This window comes from Alligator sinensis, unplaced genomic scaffold (assembly GCF_000455745.1).
Source record: "Alligator sinensis unplaced genomic scaffold, ASM45574v1 scaffold954_1, whole genome shotgun sequence".
NCBI lineage: Eukaryota > Metazoa > Chordata > Crocodylia > Alligatoridae > Alligator > Alligator sinensis.
Window position 1 is genome coordinate 96,139 of NW_005842228.1, and position 20,059 is coordinate 116,197.

At 38.6% G+C, this 20,059-nt stretch overlaps 1 protein-coding gene across 1 annotated transcript in view; it reads right to left on the bottom strand.

Annotated features, from left to right (window-relative positions):
- Positions 1 to 20,059, bottom strand: part of HERC1 (HECT and RLD domain containing E3 ubiquitin protein ligase family member 1) — a 145,165-nt gene that overhangs the window by 11,476 nt on the left and 113,630 nt on the right. Inside the window, exons 54-64 of the mRNA XM_006027209.2 lie at positions 18,122 to 18,252; positions 14,926 to 15,125; positions 14,388 to 14,502; positions 13,557 to 13,703; positions 12,873 to 12,974; positions 10,425 to 10,598; positions 6,173 to 6,466; positions 4,792 to 4,857; positions 4,587 to 4,712; positions 3,152 to 3,290; positions 1,692 to 1,873 (exon numbers count right to left, since the gene is read on the bottom strand). Of these exons, the coding sequence (XP_006027271.1) occupies positions 1,692 to 1,873; positions 3,152 to 3,290; positions 4,587 to 4,712; positions 4,792 to 4,857; positions 6,173 to 6,466; positions 10,425 to 10,598; positions 12,873 to 12,974; positions 13,557 to 13,703; positions 14,388 to 14,502; positions 14,926 to 15,125; positions 18,122 to 18,252 (1,676 nt within the window). The remainder of the gene's footprint in view (positions 1 to 1,691; positions 1,874 to 3,151; positions 3,291 to 4,586; positions 4,713 to 4,791; positions 4,858 to 6,172; positions 6,467 to 10,424; positions 10,599 to 12,872; positions 12,975 to 13,556; positions 13,704 to 14,387; positions 14,503 to 14,925; positions 15,126 to 18,121; positions 18,253 to 20,059) is intronic.

Genomic DNA, 20,059 nt, shown 5'->3' on the forward strand with positions numbered 1-20,059 from the left:
AAATTAACTGGTTTAAATTCTTCTTGTATTTCCATAATAAATACAAAGTCCGAACAAGTGAATGACGCAGGAAATCAAATAATCCTCTTAATGACCATTTTAAATGGTGAAAAATGGAGTCTGATCTCCCTGGCACCAAGTTGCTCCAGTATACCTAGCTATTTTACCAACTTAAATTTAGAGTTCTGCAATTGCTGCGTCCTTAACAAAATTAAACCATTTCCTTTGGTTTTCTACGCTATTATACCGACCTTTCTTCCATCTTATATTCAAAACAATTACCTACAAGTATCTCTCTTAGAGTACCTACAAGTATCTATATCAAAACAAGTACCTACAAGTATCTCTCTCTTAGTACTTGCAACAAATAATGCCACAGCACAGGACAGAAAACATATGATCAGCAGATTCACTCACTCTTATAAGTCAGTTCATTAAAAAAATACGATAGAAAAGCTTTCTAAAGAATGGCTGCATACTGCTTCTCTCAATTTCTACCACTATTTCTGCTTATTTAAACTACATATTCATGCAGAACTAGAAAATATGTTTAACACTTTTATTTTAAATGTGTGAAATGTGCAATATGAGCTGTTAATAGATTGATTTTTTTTTAAACAACAAAACAGTTTAGGGATCTTATGTTACCGCTCCTGTTTGAAGGTTTTTCCTGTTGTAGACCATTCTGCTTTGACTGCCAGATTTATTAACTATGATTTTTCAAATGATCTCTTTGGCAAACTTTTTTTTTTCTTGAGAGAAGAAAAGGTACATCAGGAAACCAGATAATATTTGTGTGGGAAGAAAAGTGTTACTTTTGATTGAGTTACTGTGCTGGTCTTTTTATACAAATATGAAGTGGCTGCTGGTTTTACTTTGATTGTGTTGGCAAAGAAACCTACAGCTGAAGATGGGCACTTTGGTGTATATTGCTAAAATGTACAATGTCACTACTGAATCAGAACTCATGGCAGAGGTGACATCTTTTATTAGACCAACTTAGATATGTGCAAAAATGTCTTTATTTGCAAGCTTTAGGGTGCATACACCCTTCCTCAGGCACAGGAGAATGCAAAGATTGTAAATCTGTACAATTTCTCCTAGGTAGAAGTGAAAATTCGTACTTCATATCACCTCTGCCATGAGTTCCAATTCCTTTTGCCTATAGATCAATATGGCTATAACCTATATCCCTGAAACAATATCACTACTAGTATTTAACTTTTCAGTGCTGGTGCAAAGAGCTGCTCAGTACCCTTGGAAACTGAAGAGATGTGGCATGCTAATGAAAGCTTCTCCAGAACTGCCCTTCGATCGTATCTAAACTTTGACCCCCCTTTAGGATAGAGAAAATAGTTGTTTCCATGCCCATTCAAATTCATGTTCTTCCCCAGAACTAACAAGACAGACAGATAAATTGTATCAGCCACAATAGTGAGCTTTGTGATGTTACTCCTACAAGAAAATATGTTAAATTTCCAGAAAGCTTGTCATAGCCAGTTTCATTCATTACTTACCTGAGCTGAATTCAAATTGGAAAAATGGAATAGAAAAGCTCCCCTTCCCACTGTCAGCTCCTGCCTCAGCCATCCAATCACCTACTATCGTTTCACTTTGAACCTGTAGCTAGAATTCCAACAGTGGCTCTTATATCTATGCTTAGCAGATGAATAATAAATCTGAACTTGAACCTGCACCACTTCTTCTCCTTGCAAGGCTTCTATTTGTCTTGGTCTGCGCTGTCTGTCACTGTTCCCATGGCCAAGTTTGCCATAATCTCCATCTCCCCAGCTGAACACCTCACCACTTTCTGTCAGAGCCATGGAATGTCCATCAGATCCACAAGAAGTTACTAGTTGAGTTACAACAAAACCTTTAACGGAGTGAAAAAGCGAGTCAGAAAATATTAGACATTTCCTTGAATTTTTCAAAATAGATCACAGTGAAACCAGGAATGAGTCTGGTGATGTGAGAAATAGAAAGAACAAAACTGTAATTTAAGACACTTTTCATTGCCCCCTCTTATGGAAACAACAATTCTGGTTTGCCACCAGTTTCAACTGTTCCTAAATTAGCTAAATATTTTTTTTTCCCCAAACTAACAAAAAGGTAACAGTCATTATTAAAGACTAACTCTAGGCCAAGTTTCAGATTTCAGGCATAAATCATTTAGGATGACACAATTAAAAAGGGAGTTGTGGCTAGATTTAGTTTCACAAAAAGACCAAGCATGGAAACATTCAATTACAAGAATCAAGATTTTGGAAATTATGAGCATATACAAATATGTGATTTAACTAAACAGAGGGGACTACTAGAAGAACTGCTGTAATAAAGAAAATATGTTTATACTAAGTTCTAACATAAATTTAAATGAATTTATAAATAGTGGCAAATTCATGCTGGAAAAGAGAATAATTCACTTGGCTTTAAGTACTCATATTTGTTAATATCTGAAAATTCAGTAAAACTTTTTTTTTTTTTTTTTCTAAAAAAATGCCAAATGTCATTCCCTGGAAAAAAAATTCTTAAGTCTTCTTCATTTTTTTTACTTTGCCTTTTCTAAATAACAACTACACGTGCTGTGGGAAAGATGTTACTGTACACATTCATTTTTTATTAATAAAATCCAGTCAAAATAAAATGGTCATTCTAACATGACAGTAAAGATTATAAGGGATTATTCACTGGTTGTCTTTAATTGAAGTCAGACAGATTAGCCATGGAATATAAAATTTGCTTTTCTAAAAGCCCTGCCTAGTTCTACATGTTATCAGGCCAATTTATTTTAAATTTAGAAATCATATGCATGTTTAACTGCTACAACAGCAAATATTAATAATTATCTACTTCTATTTTCCTGGTCTACTACGTTTATTTAGATGCTTACATACAAAAGTCGATAGCCTTTTCCATTCCTTCTTAAAAACGACAGTTTCAAAATATTACTAATTAAAAACTTGAACAAATGCATCAAAAGGGAACCAAACATTTAGTTTGTTTTACTGCTATTTGTGTGACTATATAATCTTTAATTAAAAGTAAATTTGTTCAGTTAAAAAAGAGTTTACATACATAACTGTCCTTTTAGCTAATGAAATATATTCTTATGCTTTGCTTATGAATAAATTTTTAAAAATGTGCACACTACCTTGAAGTGCTGAAATAACAGTTAACACGTGAAGGTCATCAGAATTGCCTTGTCCCAATCGTCCATAACTGCCTTCTCCACAAGCCAAAACTGTACCATTTGCTTGAATAACAAAGGTACAGTTCTGACCACAAATAACCTAGTTTAAGAAAGATGATTTTTTTTAAACAAATGTGGTAACATCACTATATAAATCATGTGTTGTCTTTCTGTTATAATCTGCATTAAAATCACAAAGCATTTTGCCACTGAAAGCAACAAGCTCAGGCAGCTATTGACTACATGTTGTTTAGCGTTATTATCTCCATGTTACTTCTCTCATTCCAAATGCTGTATGGAAATAAGCTTTACACTTGAAATTATTACATAATCACACTACAATAAGAAATTATTTCATTCAGTGTGTTAGGTGATGCAGCCCCAGGGGAACTAAATCAGCTGGCAACATACAGCAGGCCTTTTTAATGGCCTAGCCCAAAGCTGTGCAACTTGCAAGTGGCCAGGGGCTGTAGGCCCCCAGCCCACTTACCACGTACATGGGCCATATGTTATGCCACACCACATGGGCACCCCACACTACACTGTACCAGCAATCTTGTGTCCCGCATTGAGCCATGTGATCCTGCAATGCTGTGCTGCACCACACAGGCACTCATCCTGCCTACCATATGGCAGGTAGGTGCCCCTGCTACCATACTATGCTAGTATGTCTGTGCATCATGTGCCTCCTGTTGTATTATACAGCACCCTCTCCCCTCCCCTCAGCCCCCACTGTACCACACTGTGCGAAGTCCTGGAGTTGCCCAAATCCCCCTGCTTTAGGCTCCCTCAGCCATCCCATCCCCAGGGGCCAGGGCAGGGGCAGGAAATAGGAGCTGTAGGAGGAAAGCAAAGCAGCAGCAGCAGCTGGAGAAGTAGAGGGAATGGCACCCAGGCTGGGAAACCAGGGCTCCAGGTTACCCCCTCCTGGCTGCGTGTATCCTACGGAATGCAGTTGTACAGCCATGATCTAGATGAAAGGACTTCCCCTGTTTATGGAAGGATTATTAAGATATGGTAGCTTTGTCTTCAACGGCACTCTTAAGATTCATAGTACATTCCCCACCAGAGATTTAATTCTCCCAGCAATTTCATCCTGCATATTACTTCCTTTCAGCAATCTTGCCACATATATTAAGCCATACAGTTATCTGTTTACATTTTATTGAGGTTAGCCCTAAAAAATATGTTCTTTGTCATTTTCAAAAGCTTTTCAGTATGAATTTGGTAAAACTGGTGCAAAGCTATTAAAACTTCCATAGCTAAATATTCTGGATTTATTTTGTTTGATGGAAAACTCTTACCATTCAACCTCAAGGGATTTTGCAAGCAATTTTGTCACTAACAACTGAAAATTTGTAGACAATAGGGCTTAAAACTTCCTTGTTGTTATTACCTGTTGTGCCTGTGAGAATGAAGGTGCTGAGACTGGTATCATAACATTTCTACCAGCCTCTGCTAGCTGTCCATGCCTCCCTGCTCCCCACAGATACACGTCACATTTGCCACCAAGGTGCCAATCCTACAAAACAATATAAAAGAGCACTGTAGACCATCAGTGAATGTAACATTTTAAATTTAGGATAATCAGTTTTACTAACCTCTGGCCTTGAAGTTGCCCAAGACATAATCTGCTCATCCATACCATTAATCCATTTGCTATTATCCTATAAGATAAAAAAAAATGTATATTGGAGTCCATCCACAATCTGTGAATTATTTTATTATAATAATACTACTGATTTCTCTTCAAGTAGTCTCTTGAATACATCAAAACTTTATCTCAATGAATAGCCATTGAAATGATTCTACTAAGAAAAACAAACTTATTTTACATGCAAATATAGAATGGTTTAACTGTGATTAAACTAAATTGATATACGAATTGTTTTACTAAATAATATTGAATAAGACTGCTTTAAAAATATCATTTTTGTACTTGAGCTAAGCCCATTTGCTTAATATTAACTTAAGATTTAAAGAGTTATACAAATTTGAATAAAGAATTTTTACATCTAAAATCCTTATGGCATAAATGCTTGCCTTTAATTGTTACAGTAGAGGACAGCACAAGGCAAAGCAACTATACTTTGCAGTGACCTATGTCCCATAGCATCAGAAGGCAGACAAAACCTACATTTACACACGGGATAACGTTTTCTGATCGCTGTCATAACCAGTATGAGTATTAAAAAAAAACAAAAAAAGATTTAATCAGATGCAAGTTCAATAGGTAAATAATGAGGAAAAATAGTAAGGAAGAGAATAATTATACTAATTTTATTTTCCTCTACCTGCCCCTTGCTATTATCCTATAAGATAAAAAAAGTATACCTAAACCTTCAAAAGTTTTAGGTGGAATTATTTTCTTAAGAGTATACAGACTTATACATAAAGTTCCAAGTTTCTTTTTTCAGATTTAACTATCTGGCAGATCATGTATTGGCATCTCGAAGTGCCACCAGGGTCAAAGTGTAAATTAACTCTGAAAAGTTACCCTAACAATGGAATGTTTAAGTTCCATGTTTATCACCTCTTGACTTCCTAACAAACTACTATTTATGCATTTATTGCTTTTTGGATTTTTTCCTCTGGAAGACCCCTTGGAATGTCACAATTAAACTTCCAGGCTAGTGAATCAGACACTGTACTTTGTAACCTTAATTCTTTGAGTCATTTCTCTGATTTGTAAGTCAGAATAAAAATCCTTATCAATTTTAAATAGCAGTCAACTTTGCAGATTAAGAAAACCAGAAAAAATCTTCTTGTACTTAGTAAGACAAACAATTAGGAATGAATAGACATAGATGGAACAGATCTAGCGAGTAGGAACCTGTCACATTTACACTCAGTTACTGCTATGAAAAGGCATCATTATGTCAGTTAATGCAATGCGTATTAATACTATTGAAATACATATTAATACTATTTATATGAGAGTCAAATCTGCACTCTTCCTTGGTACAAAATAGTGCAGTTTACCATTAGAAGAGTAAGTTCCTCCTCTGGCACAGGCTCGAGATCTGGAACAGTAAAGGATTCTGGAAATTGGGCTCCTTTGGCCAGAGCTTCAGCAGCTTTTATGGTAGTTGAGAAACATTCTAACCAGGCCCACTCTGTGGGGTTCCAAGTTGAAGGATCAGGGAGGAAGTTCTGGTGATGAGGTGGTACTGGCGGACTGCACAAAAGCTGATCTAAATGAAGGCCCACAGCAAGTGAAGCCAAGCACTGCATATAAGGACTATGAACAAGCTGGTCTCCACAGACCACGTGAGGCTTGAGGAAAAAAGAGTTCAATACATGAAGAGTTAGAGGCATACTTTCAACACTTTAGAAACAGCAACTCTCCAAAGAGCTTTCCATGCAAAAAAATAACCCCTCCTTTAGCTCCCTGAAAAACCCCTTTCCAGTATTTTCGTTTAATTTCCCTCACAAATGACCTGGACTATTTTTTTTTATTTATTTTTTATTTTATTTTATTTTATTTTTTTTTAAGTAGAAGCCTTCACACTCCCATTCATCATTTAATTCCCGAAATGATTTTCCTAGTAAATGAGCTTCAGCATGCCACTGTAAATTATTTATTACTGCCTGTAAAAATATTAACATGAAAAAACACATTAACTTTTTAAAATGGAATGTAGTATATAATTCCTTTACCAAATCAACAGTAAAATCATGTCATTTATCAGTTCAGAATTTCATCATTGAACAAATAATCTGAAAAAGCATTTATTCATTTTCATGTCTCATGTAAAATAAATACACTTTTCAGACTAGGTGTTGTTCCTCCTGGGTTGGAAGCTCAGATTGCGAAGTGAGCACTCCTCTATGCCTGGATGGAAGATGTTGTTATGGTATCACAAGGTCTGAGGATCCGAGATCAAGAAAACTACAGAAAGTGATGGATATTATCGCAGCAAAAACTGAGTAAAAGCATCAAACATGCAGAAGAATAAAGTGATTGTCATGTCTCTGTGCTCTTCAGTTTAAAGAGTCTTATAAAGTGGTGGGAATACAAAAATGTCTTGGAAAAGGATATGTAGCAGACACAGGTATAGTTGTCATGATGCACAGAATAATGTACAAAGCTAAAGAGAACTTGATAGTTTAAACAGAGAAAATAAAACACACTTTGAGAAATGAAACTCCAAATTACTTACTGCTCAGAGCCATCCAGCATTCTAGTTCTTGTTATTTTGTATGGAAAACTCCAGTTTTTTTAGGGTTCATTAAAGCAGACAATTAACCAATATGCAATGTCTTTTATTAAAGTTTCCACTAACTATTCTGCCACAGATTCTGTAGTTGATATAAAATGAACTTCAGGAATATTGATCCAAACATGATAAAATATATTATTCCCAGAGGTTTCTTGTTATGAAGATGCAACCTATCAAAATCTCTTGCCAATCACAATCAAAATCTACATAAGAATGAAGGCCATATAAAGGCCATTAAGGAGGTAGCATGGGTTGCTTACAGATGTAACGCCCCCTCTCCCCCCCCCCCCCCCAAAATGGGCACCTTACTTTAAACTTGCACACCCCAACACCAAGCCCAGTGCATGCTCAGAAGAGGCATCACATTAGTTGGACCCCGCTTTAGATAAAAGCACCAAAAATCCTTGCTGAAGTGCTGCTTCTTCCATTAAAGTGTGTGTTTTTTGCCCCCATGTCTGTCAGCAGCCATGATGATCTGGAGGACAATGGTTAGTATCAATTTAGAAACCATAACAGCCCATGTCCAGTATGTAATTTGCTGGACAATATGACAACAAAAGCCCAGAAACAGTTTTGTGTCTAGCACAATGCATACAATACATTTTATATAATCTTCTTTACTTATTCAAAGTGTCCAGGGAGTATGATGGGAGTAACATTATGACCAAGAATTGATAAAGCCAAGAAAATTAAAACCTTTAAGCAAAAAGTCTTTTTGTTTCTTTCAGCAGAAACATTTCTCACGTCTAGTTTTCTGGGAGGTATGTATTAGGCTAAGAAAACTACAGCATACTAGCAATATTTAATACAGGAAGGCCTGTTCAGTTCAGAATTTCTACCATGTGCATAATCCTCAGGACACTAATTCTGTTTCCTGCCCAGCAGCAATAAGGCATGGGGAAATATTTGTGAAATACTCACAGGCATGTAGCTGAATAAATGAGATACAAAGTGAAGGTCTTGCAAGAAATTGCTGATAGAATAGCTAAGTGGCCATAATCAAATATGTTTGCACCAGGACCAAGAAATGATTCCGTTCCAGTGGTACAGCTATTAATATCAGCACTGGAGACTGGATTAAACACTTCATAATAAACACGTGAATTCTCATACAAAAAAGGAAATGACGGCTATAATTCAGAAGACCCTGAAAAAAATACGTGTATCCTAGCTCTTAGGATATGTAAAAGAGCTAAAGGAATGATATGTAGTGGATTCTGCACAAAGGAATAACCGACATAAACATGACTGAAAAAAACAGTACATCTGTATTGCTGTATGTAAATCTGAACACTCCACTCTATATTCTAGAGGCCATTTTGATTGTAAAATTGTTCTGTGCCTTTATATTGGTTCCATAACTTTTATATGAAGCTAAAACACATAGGAAAGGTCAAGAAAAAATTATGCACTTGGCAAAAGTTAAACAAGAGGTCATTAAATCTTGGTGACCCTCCTTTCAAATGGAAAGACCTGAGCACAAAAAGCAGGCTACCACATAGGGAAACATTTTTCTAAATGAACTGGTAACAAGCAAAGGATCAACTGAGGAGGGCTGAAGGTGACCAAGCAAGACACCCAATAGAGAAAACTGGAAATAGGAGAACAAAGGACTACCCCAAAAAATTCTTATCAGAACAAGCAACCAAGCTGAGTAAAAAGAAAGCTGAAAGAGTAAGCAGGAGGTGCAGAAAAAACTTGGATTCTTTGAACAATTGTCAACAGACTCTCGAAGTACTGAAGAAACAGAGGCAGGAATTTGCATATAGGTCTGTCTTTCCTTTTTTTCTCCCAAATGCTGTTTATTAGTAAGAAATGATTCATTTCCAGTTGCTTTTATAAATTCTAACCAATCTTAATTCAACTGACATGACCCTGACAGAAAACTACAGTAGTCCCCCGCAAGTGCATAACTCCTGGGGAGAACAAGTTTGAGCAACTAGAGCATCTTGGTAATTAGCAGTAGTCCCAAGCGCGTCAGGCAGCTGGACCCTGGGTCCCATCCCTTGGAAGTGGCAGCCTGTAACAAGTCCAAGAGGCCAGAGGTAAAGATTGCAGAATCCAACTGAGGCAAAGAGGTAAACACTATTTTAAAGTTTGCTGAGAGGCACAGGAATGAAGCAGCTTGCTGGATCTGAAATTTGCATTTGGGTACAGCAACCTCTATTCCACAGAAGGGAAAAGCTTAACTGTGTCTGTAACAATAAGCATCAAGTTGTTCCTTTGAGGGGAGAATAACTTTCCAGCCCTCATATTTCTTATTTTGGAGGACTCAAATTATTGGAAAAATCATATATTGCTAGTACTGTTTAAGGCCATTCAATGTCTCAAAAGGAATATCCGCAGATACTGCAAAAAATAAAAACAAAGGGAAAAAAGCTTAATTTTTGTTTTAAAAGGAGGAACTTCTTTAGTCTGATTATGCAGAAGCAGCAGTTTGACAGTACTAGATCCATTTTAGTCTGAAGTCAGGCAGAAGGCAGGGTATAGGTGCACCTCACAGATTCATAGATTCATAGATTGTGGAGTTGGAAAGGCCCACAATGAATCATCGTGTCTGACCCCCCTGCCCTTGGCAGGAAAGAACACCAAGGTCAGATGACCCCAGCCAGGTGACTGATTACATTATTACATTATTTGTAATGCATGAATAAGATAACTGCATCTCTTATTCAGTTATAAGTAGCATAGCAGAGTCTTAACACCAGAGTGATGTAAGAGAATTTTTTGTCAAAGCAGAGCATTCTGAAATAGCTGGAACAACAGTATTATGCCAAAAAAGCACAGAAGTTTGTACCAGGAAACTAAGCAAGAGGAAGGCCAACAAAGCTCCTTATATCAGGCAAATATACATTCTGCTAGAGTGTTAAAAAAGGTAAGTTAAATATGATGTCCTGAAGATTGGACTGAACCTCACAACAGTGTCTGAAGACTGTGAAATTAAATGCACTTCAAAACAGACATCTCCTGTTCTGTCTGTACTTTATATATTCCCATTCAATTATTCTTACCTTTTCATAGGTATACTGTTCCTGAAGCATTATTGGCAAGCGTTCCAGGAAAGCTCTCATGCAAGGGGCCATATTTAAACCTAGAACTCCCTGCTGTTTCAATGCAGTCCTACATGTTGCAAGAACATGATTGGAAGATATCCACTCTGATGTGCAATTCACCACCAACACATCCTGTTTAATACAGTCACAAGATGCATTTAATACACAAGAAATTAAACAAAGAAAACTCTACACAGCTCTGTTAATATTCCCACAACATCTTTAGCCCCCAAGTTGGCAGTGTGCCTAAATAAAGCAGTTTGAATACCTTTTCTAAGGAACAATGTTGAGCGAGGAAAAATTATGGCAGTCTATTAATAATACTCTACATTTATTTAGCAATTAATTACTGTTCTTCTAGAGTATTTAAACAGGGTGGAAGCAACAATTATTATTAAGGCTGCCTTATACTTCCTATTGTAAGCCCTTGTTTCCAATACCTTAAAAAGGCCGAACTTAAATCATTGAGAATGAGAATGAGGTATGGGAAGTATACTGGTTTGAAATATTAAAAAAAGAGGGGAAGGGAGCAATCTTTTCTTTGAGACTTTATACTGCACCCACAACATGAAATTTAACAGGGTGTGGCCCATGTCAGGAGTGTACTATTTGATATTTATTGTGAAAAAATCAGCCAAATTTATCCAAGTCATAAGCTTTTGAAAAAAATGTCAAGCTGCATGTATTTCTTCTACCCTGAGGCACACCTTTTCCCTTCTCACATTGGGCAGCCTTGTGTACTTATCCTATACTGTCCTGTAGAGAACCACTGCTTTCCCACTCTAGGAAAGGGTAACTTCATGCAACTCCAAAGGGTGTTCCTATTTACTATTACTGGGAGGCACACAGCTCTTCTGCTCTCTCAGAGCCACCTTATATACTTCTATCATTTTGTGGTCCAGCTCAATCTAGCTTCCTTTGGAGGGAACCCTGATTTCCTCTCCCCGTGATATTGATGCCTTTTATCTAGTGATTTTAAATCATACTGAGGACAGAAGCCAGGGTTCCCTTCCTCGCAAGAGTACCTTCCTTCAGTAGATTCCCTCTTCCATAGCTTTCCCCCTGGATCACCAAGAGTGTTGGAAAATCCCATCCTGCTTAGCAGCTAGCTGAGAAATGCTGGACGTGGGTTCAGACTTTCGCTGCCTGAGATGTCCCAGAACCCTGGCTTCTAACTTTCTGTGCTCTTACAACTAGGCTACTGGGCAAAAGGAATATGGATCCTTACAGCATCGACCAATCATTTCAAATGGGTTTCATTCTTCTAAGGCAGGGTTCAGCACACTTTGAGACTGGCAGAATGGCAGTCTTGTGACCCAGCCACTGTTGCAGGCTTCCTGTCTTCTCTGCAGTGCTCTCCCTGCTTTGTTCATTAAGCTGGTCTCCTGCACCTCCCTAATGCAGTCTCCGCTTACTGAGCACTGCTGAAGAACATTGCCAGCACTAACGAAGAATTAATAATTAATTTGGCGATGAGGGCAAGCAAAGCTGCAAGGCAGCATGAGAGACTAATCCTTGACACAGAGCAGAGGGTTGGAGCATGTGCCACTGTATGTAGCCCTCTTCCCCTCCCCACTTAAACCAAACTCTTTGCAGGCTGGATCCAACTGGCAGGCCGTAAATTGCTGACCTGATCTAAGGAATTAGGGGCTTACACAGAGTTTACACATTCCCAGAAGAAACTGGATAAAAACTGACCACTGTGGAGGCAGACATTAAAATGGCCATTTTGGACTGATGCTGAGCATGCAAAAGTATGCCAAATCTAATTGTCTAGAGATCTTTCCAGATCAATAGAGGGATACAAGGAATCTAGACATTTTTGTCAATTTGCAGCTACACAGGTGGAATACAATCAAATACTGTATAGTAACTTTGATGCCAAAATTTAACTACCCAAGTTTCACTTGTATACCTTAAAGGTGGAATAGAATTTGGGCCAAGGATTATTTTAACTTTCTGGACCATTTTTTACTTCTATTACTATGATCTAACACGTGTATGTGAAAGAAAAAACAGACTTCTCTCACAAGCTATACACTTCAAATTAAAAACATTCTGCGGTTTTGGGGTTTTTTTTGGCTAATTGCCTCTCTCATAGCGAAGTCTCAAAATACTTTTTTTAGTTCTCTTTTAAAATAAACTCCAAGCTGAAGTTTGTTTGGAGCTGAAACTCAAACAATATTTCTTCCATATAAACCAGAAACTATGAACAGTGGAAAGCAAAATACTCAAACTGCTTGTCTGACTGCAAAACATTCAAATAATAGAGAGGCAATAGAATCTGTTACAGATGCCAACACTTTGTTAGAAAGGAGTTTGGTAACTGGTATTTTTCTGTAGTAAATTTTCCTCAATTCTACATAGAAAAACTTAAAAGGACTGTATTTTAATATATAATACTACCTTGGATCTGTTGGAACAAGCAGCTACTCCAATATCAGGAATCCACACAGCAGTCTGAATAGCTCCAGAACCGATCACAACACTTTGTAATACAGAGCCATCCTAAGAAAACATATATTTTAATTATTACACTTATTTGGCTATTTAAACTTGTATATTGGTATTCCTAAAGAAGGATAATATAACACACCAAACATTTCAAACACTATTTCAATTATTTTGAACCCCTCCACCAAAAAACTCTTGCACCAGCAGAAAAAGGCAAATGCATTTTCCTAATGATAGTTAAAGTGCAAATTAGCATTAAGACATCTTCAAGGGTGAGTTTACAAACATTAAGTAGCCTACTCAACAGCCTGTGAGGTAGATAACTGTTATTCACTTTTTACAGAAGAAAACTGGTTAGCAGTCTGAGATCCAAACTGACTACCAAGTCTACATGAGGAATCAAAGAGAGATAGGATTAGAATTCAGTTACTTTTTAACCCCTCGATTTATGAGCATTTAAAACTTATTGTTTACACTTTTTAGTTTACACTTTATACTATTTTAAACTCTGCTGGTTCTCAGTTTTATGACACTAATGGAAGTGGAAGACAAAACAATACTGGTCAATTAGCACATCTTAAACATAAGACGTATCTTAAGTCTTACTGAATCAAACAGTGATTCAGATGATCTTACCCGTAAAGACCAAATGTTCATCAGTCCACCAAGCCCTCCAGACACTAATGCAAGACCATCAGGGCTGAAGGCAACAGTTCGAACAGGAGTAATATGTCCTCTCAGCTGAAAAATGCACTTGGCTTCTGCTGCTTTTCTGTATCCATCCTACAAAATTATTTTCATTATTGTGATGCATCTTGGACTACATACATAAAAAAAAAACTTATGAATAGAAAAGTATTTTAGATTTAGAACTATTCATTTTTTCTGGTATAATTTTTTTATGGTGGCAAGTAAAGAGTCCTTAGGGGAGCAAATCAGCTTATGTAATAATTTCTGAGTATTTCTAAAGATGATGTACTGTCCTTGACAAGTATTTTTTTTAATATTTATTTATAATAGACAGTAGTTTTACTTTGTAGGAAAACATAATATTTTAGTGATTTTAAGTTCATCTTTGATTTATTACCAAGTTTTTTTCTACTTCAAAATACCTTAGGTTTATAACACGTTACAGCTGTCGTTTACCAATTATAGTTAAAACTTAGTCAAAACAAAAATTTGTGTATGCCAAGAAACCTTCAATATTATGTTAGTTTTCTCTTGTGGAACCAACTACATAAAATTTTAACAATGCTAAGTTTTAGCTAACCCCATCTTCCCCCCATTTTTAAACAATGAACTATTTCTGGCCCTGAAAACACCTGTATGTTGCAAATGCACAAGTTTTTAAATTAAATGCTTTTAAAACATTTATCTTCCTACCCATATTGACATTTAATTATCTTGAGCCCATCCCCTCCTATATCTTACAAGATATATTAATAACAATGGCTGGAATGTCCTTACCCTGCTTGTTGTTTCCTGGTCCCACCATCCCTCTGAACAACTTGAGCTTGACTGCAACATCATTGTCATGTCTTGAGGAACAGTCCACACGCATACTAAACCATTATGGCATCCTCTGAAGAAAGACAGTATAAATCAGAAAAGCAAAGGGAAAATATTAAATTATAGCACCAGTAAACAAAAAGTCCTAAAAATGTGTCATGTTTTTTCTTTATTATTTTACTTCAGAAGCATATCACAACAATCTACTACTTCGAACAGGAACTACTCCAGGGCTCCTATTCCAGGGAAAAGCATAGGAGGTATAGGAAAAACAGATGGTAATTTTATCTTGAGTCCCTTTTTATGTGGGTTGTTGTTGAACTAATACTCTACAAACCAAAACAAATAGTGTATTGAAGTGTGTTCAATACCATTTTGTCTATTACTTGACTAATCCTGTAGGATGAAAGATATTATATGAATTCAAGCTGTTATAGATCTTAATAAACAGTATGAAAACTATAAAGGAGATATTAAAGTAAAAATATTAACATACGTTGCCAGTAAAAGCTGCAACTTGGTTCCTTTCCCTGGAAGAGCACACCAGGAAATACCATTTACAATAGCTGGGTGGGAGAGTGAATGCAAACACCTCCAGCATCCCCCCACATATCCCCAGAGCTTCACTGTTTCTTCTTTAGCACATGTCATGAGAATCTTTCCAGTTGGATCCCATTTCATACTAACAATGGTGTCCTAAATATGTCAAACAAAAAGAGAAAAACAACATTTAGCATTTGCATAAATCATATTACAAACACAGTTAAAAAAGTTAAGCTCCCAGTATGAAAGCAACATTATAGTAACAAACACATTTTTTATTATTGCTATAGTTACTATCACTACTACTGTTGATAATAACACAGTATAGGGGCATCACTCAAAACACAAAGAATTGATGCTACTTTAGGATTGTAATGGAGACCCTAGCCCCATAACAGAGAAAGGGAAAGAGGATGCTTATGCCTTTAAGGCAAGACAGCTCAGGCCAGATGTACCACCCTCTCTGGGGTTGTATAGACCCAGCAGCAGAAAGGCCCTGACAGTGAAAGGAGGAAGAGGTGCTGTAGAACAGAGGTGAATCTCACAACCTGTAAATGTGTGTACGCCCAGGAAAGCACCAGAGCTGGATGACACCCAGATGCATCTATGAAGGCCTAGGATGATGCCTGTGAGGCAGGGCATTTGGTAAGGACCAAGTGCCCTGCAAAACCTCCTGGCAACAGAAGCCAAAGCCAAGAGGCATGGGGTGGCCGGGAAGGGAAAAGGGAGTCTGCAACTAGACCCTCTGGGACAGGGGAATGCAGGCTGGGGTGTACAGACTGCGTGTTGATTTGTGGGCTGTTTGAGCCCTACAAGGGCTGACAAGCCACTCAAGTAGATTTGGGCTGATAAACTTGAGAGACTGAACTGAGGTAGGGAAGCCCTGTGGACTGATTAGGAGCTGATAAACCTGAGAGACTGGCTTGGACAATCCAGCCGCTGGTAATATGTGGGTTGGCAAGTTGCTTGAAATTGAATTGCGCTAACAAGCTGCTGAGACTGACTTAGGACATCAGCCACCTGGAGAAGGTTTGGGTTAGTAAGACCCTCTGACTACTTTAGGCAGGACAGCCTGGTATACTGAGCAGGGGCTTGAAAGCCTGAGAGAATGAGTGAAGAGAGCAGGGTGCACAAAGACTGGACCATGAAAGGGCCTGGAGAAAGGGGAGGGCCCTATGATGCAAAGAGGTACCCAAGGCTGCTCTCTGACTAGAGTCTAGACTGAGGCCTGTGCCCAGAAGTACAAACATCAAAGGTGTAGCAGGTGAGAGGACCAGGCAACTGGGCAGTGGGATAGGCAGACAGGTGGAATAGGCAGGGAGCTGACTGCTAAGGGCCAGCAAACAATCCTAGAGCCTTCTAGGGGCCTGTCACAAGAAAGGACAAAACATCAGTAATTCTCTTCACAAAACTTTTCGAAGGCAAAAAGGAGTCCTATGTTGATCCTCTCACAGCCAGTTATTGGCTGAGCACTGCAGCTCGTGTCTGAAGCAGCAAGTGAGATTCTGGTAGTACCGCATCTTAATGACATTTCACTGACAGGAATTTATATGAAGAATTACTTAAAAATTACTTAAAAGAAAGAACTCACAGCTACTGCCCTTGCAAAGGTCTGAGGCCTAAGCTTGTCTCACAGAGTAACTTCTCTGAAACCAGAGTGTCCAGGAAGTATGCTATCCCAGGAGACCGTCTGGGTGAGACACCTCCTGAAGACTCTCTGGGCACCCATACACAAGCATGCTCTGACGAGCTGTAATATTGAATCTGCTGGAGGGTGCTAATTACTGCAGTCCAGCAGCCTCCAGCATCTCGTGTATCAGCATCCCTGCACTTCAAAATGGTAGCGGGGGTGCCTTATCTAAAGCTCATTCGAGCTTTAGATAAAGCACCCCTGCCACCATTTTGAAGCATAGAGACACTGAAGACTAAAATAGAGGACATAAAGGCGCCAGGTTTCGTATCAATAGAAGACAGAGGACAGAGTAGCAGAAAACTGGAATGTCCTCTACGATGGCTACCCTAAGTCCCAGGATATCTGCATTTAAGCAAACTTTAACTATAAATCATAGCATCAGAATGCATTTCATATGCTAATTCTATTTTTAGAATCTTTAGAGTTTAATGTGATAATGATTTAAAACCATCATACTGTGCCAAAGATAAAACTATTTGATGAATTTGAGATACCATGGTCTAAATAAAGTAAGCTGGTCAATCAGTTTAGGAAAGGCACAGAAACCTGCACTAGTCTGCTTGTTGAAGATAAATGTGTGCTTCTGAATATACATTTTGGAGCAAATCTCCAACCTGAGGTAACTGCTACAACTGCTCTCTAATGAGATGAAATGCCTTCTTTGTATAACTGTTGTCTTTACTTTTTACTAGTAAGTTAATTGATTGAGTTTGGTTACCTGAAGTTCTGAACATTCTCATTATTGCACCTCAAACATATTTAACACAGTAACAGCCCAGGAGATTCTGTAATTTGTGACAGCCATTCCAATTAAGGCCTACACTACAAACCAGAACCTCTATACATTACTAAGTGCTATAGCTATTCTCTTTCCTTCTCTTAACATTTACCAGTATGCCCCACACACTGGGTGTGGGTAGCTGTAGTGCTTTCCACTGTAGTCTGATGCTGGCAACTCTCTCTTATAGACAACTGAAAATCATTTATGGATGCTGCTGATCACACTGTTCAGCACATAACTTAACAAAAAACTATACTATTTTTAGAGAAAAATATTTAATTTGACAAAGCTTTTTTATTGTAGGAACACAAACATTTAAAATGTTAGAATATGGGCTATCTAAATTACTCTTAACTTGTAAAATTGTCCATAAAGAACTATCCCTTTTTAGATCAAAAGTACGCAGCCAATCTTTAAATGCACTTCTGTTGTTTTACCAAACTACATAATTAATGTACTTGCTGTGGCTTTTTTTTTTTTTTTTAAAGCAAAACTAGGTTCACTTTTTCTGGCTTACAATCAGGGTAAGATTGTGTTTTGTTTTGTATTTTTAACAGATTTGCCATTTGTTTTTAAACATTCTTGAAAGGACAACTATAGTACAAGTATTGAATTCTCTCTCAACAACAAAGAAAGTATAAATTGTATGGATAAAATAGCAAAATTTAACTTTACCTTATGTGCGTCAATTAAGACAATTCCTCCTTTTTCAAGTGGCTCCTTTGTACCTATCAACAATTTTCCATCTGAATAGCCAACTGCAAATGGTCTGTCTTCACTGAACCAGGCAAGGCATGTGACAGACACTAATGGAACAAACAATATAAATAATATATTAATTATAAGCAGGGAATGTGGTTTTCCCTGATTTAAAAATAAATAAATAAATCACAAATTCTCTGATGATAACCTCAAAATCTGAGATTAAAATGAGGGGCCCCTCACTCTTCTCCTCACCCCCTCAACAGCTCCCCCAGCCCTGCTGATGCCCCTCACTCTGCCCCCACAGCCTCCCTGGGTGCAGGCTGCCCACTGCAGGCTCAGGCTCCCACCTTGCTACCCCCCAGGGCCTCCACAGCCCAACGGGTGCGACTTGGCACTACAGGGAAGAGTGAGGCTGCATGGGTAGGCTGTTGGCTGCTACGAGCTCTGCGCTGCCCTGCTGATGTGTCCCCTGTGTGCGCAGTTTGTGCCCCTCACTGCTGCCGTGCAGGCAGGGGACACGTTGCCAGGATAGCACAGAGCTCACAGCAGCAAGGAGATTCCCACGTGGCCCCATGGTTCCCCGCAGCACTGGGTCCCGCCCACTGAATTGTGGAGGCCCCGGAGGAGGGCAGTAGTGTGGAAGCCCGCTCCTGCACTGGGGAACCTGTGCATGCCCCCACCCTGTGCACAGATCTGGAAGACATGGGTCCACCCTGCCCCCGCTGGGAGTACATGCAACAGTGAGGAGCTGGCTCACCCCTCCCACCCCCTGGATGAGCTGCCCGTGGCCCCATCTGGCTCAGTACCATGGTGCATTGTGGCCCCAAGCCCCATGCACTGCTTGGCTGAACAGCAGCCCCAACCCTGCCCAACTCCCTCCCTCCTTATGGGGGGCCTCAATCCTCTCTCTCCCCCCACCCCAACTTACCTACGGGAGCTGCTCTCCAAGCTGCCGGGCTGCCATGTGCATATACATACACATGGCACCACCTGCCTGACTGCCCTCCTCCCACTCCCTCCCAGCCTTCTGCAGGCTGGAACTGCCAGCCTCCAGAGAGCTCATTTCAAAACTGCAAAATCTGCAGGTTTCTCTGTTAAAAAGAGAAATCCGTGTTTTCCTTCAGTAAAGGGGAAAATCCACATTTTCCCCCATTTTCCCATGGGAAACGGAAGACCTGGATCCCTGATTATAAGCAAAACTGCTCATCTTGAACTTAGGTTTCAGATCATATTGTAGTGTAATTTCAGAAACCCAAAACTGAATGACAACAATGCAGCACAGTGATAGGTAATGTATCTTTTAACACTTTTTTTAGATGTCTATAACCTTACATACCTAAGCACCACTAAAGTCATACATTTCTAACCAAGCTATTTTAGAGACAAACCAGAAAAGCTTGATGTAGACACTTGGATATAAATGCAACTGTAAAGATACAGGCAACCCCTGCTTAACACTGCTTAGCTTAGCGCTATTTTGCTATAACACTCATTTTAAATAGATACCTGATTTCACTTAGCGCTCAGTGAGTTTCGTTATAATGCTTGTGGTCGCCATCTTGGGTCATTCAAAAGAATTGCGGTTGCCATCTTGAGTCATCAAATACTTTCAGGTTTGCTTAACATTTCTTTTGCTTAACGCTCTGTTTTTCAGGAACCAATTAAGAGTGCTAAGCAGGGGTTGCCTGTATTACCCCACTAGGGTGGACAGCATTAGGGCAAGCGCCTTAGTCAGTTGCATAACAACACAGAAAACCTAGACTGCTTACTGTACAAGTAATAAGTTGAGGGGTATATTCTACAGAGAGTCTCCTATGAAGTCCATGGGTTTTATTTAATATTGAACCACAGCTCACAAAAGCACTACCTAAAGGAAGTATTCAAGTCTAGTATGCCATTTGTTCAGCA